Source organism: Acanthisitta chloris, unplaced genomic scaffold (genome assembly GCF_000695815.1).
Source record: "Acanthisitta chloris isolate BGI_N310 unplaced genomic scaffold, ASM69581v1 scaffold32752, whole genome shotgun sequence".
Lineage (NCBI taxonomy): Eukaryota > Metazoa > Chordata > Aves > Passeriformes > Acanthisittidae > Acanthisitta > Acanthisitta chloris.
Window position 1 is genome coordinate 8,005 of NW_008659658.1, and position 3,577 is coordinate 11,581.

General features: G+C 46.1%; 1 protein-coding gene across 1 annotated transcript in view; it reads left to right on the forward strand.

Moving 5' to 3' along the window:
- Positions 1-3,107, forward strand: part of LOC103797260 (TBC1 domain family member 8-like) — a gene marked incomplete at its 5' end in the record, with an annotated part of 10,309 nt that extends 7,202 nt beyond the window's left edge. The window contains 3 exons of the mRNA XM_009069458.1: positions 935-1,024; positions 1,184-1,284; positions 2,485-3,107. Coding sequence (XP_009067706.1) covers positions 935-1,024; positions 1,184-1,284; positions 2,485-2,943 — 650 coding nt within the window. The remainder of the gene's footprint in view (positions 1-934; positions 1,025-1,183; positions 1,285-2,484) is intronic.
- Positions 3,108-3,577: the final 470 nt, after the last annotated feature.

The window sequence follows — 3,577 nt, forward strand, 5'->3', positions numbered from 1 at the left end:
TGGCAGGACACACATCCCCCACCTCTCTCCAACCCTGGCAGGGAGTTGCAGAGAGCCAGGAGGCTCAGGGCTAAACAAACCCAATTCCCTCAGCCCTTCCTCATCCCACATGTTTTCCAGACCTTTTCTGCCCTCGTTGCCCTTGGCTGGACTCACTCCAGTGCCTCAATGTCCTTTTTGCAGTGAGGGGCCCAAAACTGAACATAGCACTGAGCTGTGCCCTCCCCAGTGCCCACTCCAGGGGGATGAGCACTGCCCTAGTCCTGCTGCCACACTGTATTTGATCCAGGCCAAGATGCCCTTGGCCTTCTTGGCCACCTGTGCACACTGTTGGCTCCTATTGAGCTGTGCCACCAGCACTGCCAAGTCCCTTTCTGTCCAACAACTCTCAACTCACTCCTCCCCCAGCCTGGAGCTGCATGGGGTTGTTGTATCCCAAGGGCAGGACCAGCACTGAGCCTTATTGAACCTCATGCAGTTGATTACCCCAATTACTCCAGTGAAAACCTTTTGGATGCAATTTATAGATTAGTGTCAAGGCTCACACATCTGCTGCACTCAGAGATCTTTCACAGCCAGTTACACAGTAACTTCCAGACAAAATATGAACTGAAATAAATTTTAGAGTGGCTCATACTCTGTACAGTAGAGATCTCCTTATCATACCTTGATGCAGTTTTAGTTAGGTGACCACGTTATGTGGTCATTGCTCTGTGCAGAGGCTTTAATTAAATGTGCCCTTCGTGGCAAACTTCCAGCTGCAGCAGCACCCAGAGCAACATCATTTTACCCTGATTTAATGCAGTACCTAGAAGTGTTGAAGAACATCTTTGCCCAATTATTTTGCCGCCTTCAAATACCTAAGTTCTAGCAACATAACCATCCTACAGAACTGAGAGGATCCCTCAGTAAATGTGTCCCTCTCTTTGGACAGCTCTCACAGAAGATGAACGGGACAGCCAGTCACCACTGAAGAATCCTTTGCTGTCGACTTCAAGACCTCTAGTCATTGGAAAATCCAATGGTATGTCCAAAATGGTTCTGATGTGTGTGCATGAGAACCAGCTTTCAGCTTGTGATCCCTACTGTATTACCTCTGCTCTCTTGGCTTTAGTTTGAAATGTCAGTTTACTCCAGGCAACCCAAAAATTAACTCTCCTTTTTATGTCTGCTCCAAACAAAGGTGATGCAGTAGATTACCAAAAGCAGTTGAAGCAGATGCTGAAGGACCTAGCCAAAGAAAAGGATACTAAAACTGAAAAAGAATTGCCAAAAATGAGCCAGGTATGTACCTTAGAGGCTGTACCTTGTTTGTAAAGAGGTGTTCTCAAAATGAAATGAGTGAATACAATAGTTTGGTTCTTTCCGAGAAAGTGTGACTTCAGCCTGAGCTTAGATTCAGTCTTTTAGGCACGGAGGATTGGGCTCCTCTGATACAGGGAGCAGGTGTTTAAAAACTAGCAGCTCCCTCTGCTCAGAGTGGCTGGTGAGCAGAATTTGAGACTCACTCTGGTGTGCAGCAGAAGGGACTGGCAGGCAGGCAGGCTCCTGCAGGCTGGAAAAAGTGCCACCCTAAGCCCAGCAGTTCCCCAAGAATGCATCTTGCTGTTCTGTCTTCCCATACCTACTCTCTACCAAACCACTAAATTCTCAGTCCTCCACCAACTGGAAGTTGCCCTGTTTTAGCCAACTGCTTGAAAGCAGCTGAAGGTTGTCATCATCTTACCCTTTCCTCCCTCATGCCAGTGGCTTCTCTATGTTGTCAGCCTAAGGGAATCTACTGGAGAGGAAATGGTCCCATATTAGTAAACCAAATGTACAGACATGCAAAGATGGGACCACACCCGGAATCCCTTCTGTGCTGCTGTTGCCAAATAAAGCTTTAAAGGGGTGGCACGTACCTGTCAGCTCAGCAGGGACACATCATCTCTCATAAAGGCATCACTTCACTAAAGGCTCATGAATTTCCTGACGGGGTATGGAAACATCCTCTCGAGCCTGATAATCATGTGATGGGTGAGCAGAGGAAGGAGAGAAGGGCAGGGAAGATGTCTGGATCTTATTAGAAGAAAAAAGAGCTGGGGGAAGATGGGAGAGAGAACAGCAGCAGGGAAGTTGCTTGCAGGCCTGTGGATGGCAACTTTGGCTGGAACTCATTCTGTGTAAAGGCCACCAGTAAGGGATTACCCCTTGCCTTGGATCTCACTTGCCCTTTGGTCATCTGACAGGTCCTGATCTTCCTCATTAAGGCAGTAAAATTCTGCTCTGTTCCCTTTTCGGTTTGCAGCCCAAGCTTTCCTAGCACCAGTGGGGATTGAAATCCCATCACTCACATTTTTGTAAGAGCAGGCAGAAGTTACAAATGCACACCTCAATGGACACAGCCTTCTGCCTGCCCTTGCAGGACTGTGCCCTCCCCAACTCCTGCAGTGACCCACAGTGTGGCTGTTCAGCAGTTTGATGTTGGTTTCTCACCCTTTACAGAGGGAGTTCATTCAGTTCTGCAAAACACTGTATAGCATGTTCCATGAAGATCCAGAGGAGAATGATTTGTACCAAGCCATTGCCACTGTGACCACACTGTTACTTCAGATTGGAGAAGTAGGACAAAGAAGCATCAGCCTGGGGAGTGGATCAGATGAGTTCACTGAGGACTTCCAGCCTGAGGCTTCTGCTTCAGACCAGGATGCTGTTTTTACTGACACTGTGAAGAGCCCTCACAAAGACTCTCAACCTTCACCTGTGACTGAAGGGGACTGGACTGTCTCTTTCGAACATATTTTAGCCTCTCTCTTAACTGAACAATCATTAGTTAACTTCTTTGAAAAACCCTTAGAACTGAAACCAAAACTTGAGAATGCAAAGCTAAACCAATACAGTCTCAGAACAAATGGAATGAGCTGCCAGTCACGGGGTGAACATACAAAACCAAACGTGCAGTAGCAGCAAACACGTCAGGAACAAAATGCACTGAAATCTCATGCCAAAGCACATGCTGTAAAAGGCTTTCGGTTAGCAGTGGACTTCTGATAAACAATTTGTTGGTCTGTGGTTTTCAGCTGAAGAGCTTTAAAAGCTGAAGGGTGTGTAGGTTTGTTTTGTGCCATTGATTTATTAATTGTGTTCTTGTTTTGAATGTAAAAGGAAACATCTGTCTGCAGTGTGAAGACACTGAACCTCTCTTCCGCACTGGGAGAGCAGAGGTGGCTCCAGTTGTTTGTTTTTTTTTATCACACAGGGAAAAACACTTCTCAGCTACTGTCTGCAGTTTGTTTGGGTTGCCTTTTTTGCACTAATACTGAAAACTGTTTCAATGCTGGTAATTGAAACTATTTTAATATATTTGATTGTATCCCAATTTGTATGTCTCGCTGGAACGTTCAGTGTCCATGGACTGTGCTTCTGATGTTGGTCTGTGAGAACATGCACTTTTCAATAAAACCTTTTTGTACTAGACTGGCATTGACAGTGTTCATTGATTGGGGAAGGTAAGTGCCTTCAGCCCCTACTGAATTAAACAAATTCCTTGAGCTAGTGTGAGCACAATTGTTCCACTAGGCAGAACCTCATTTCCTGC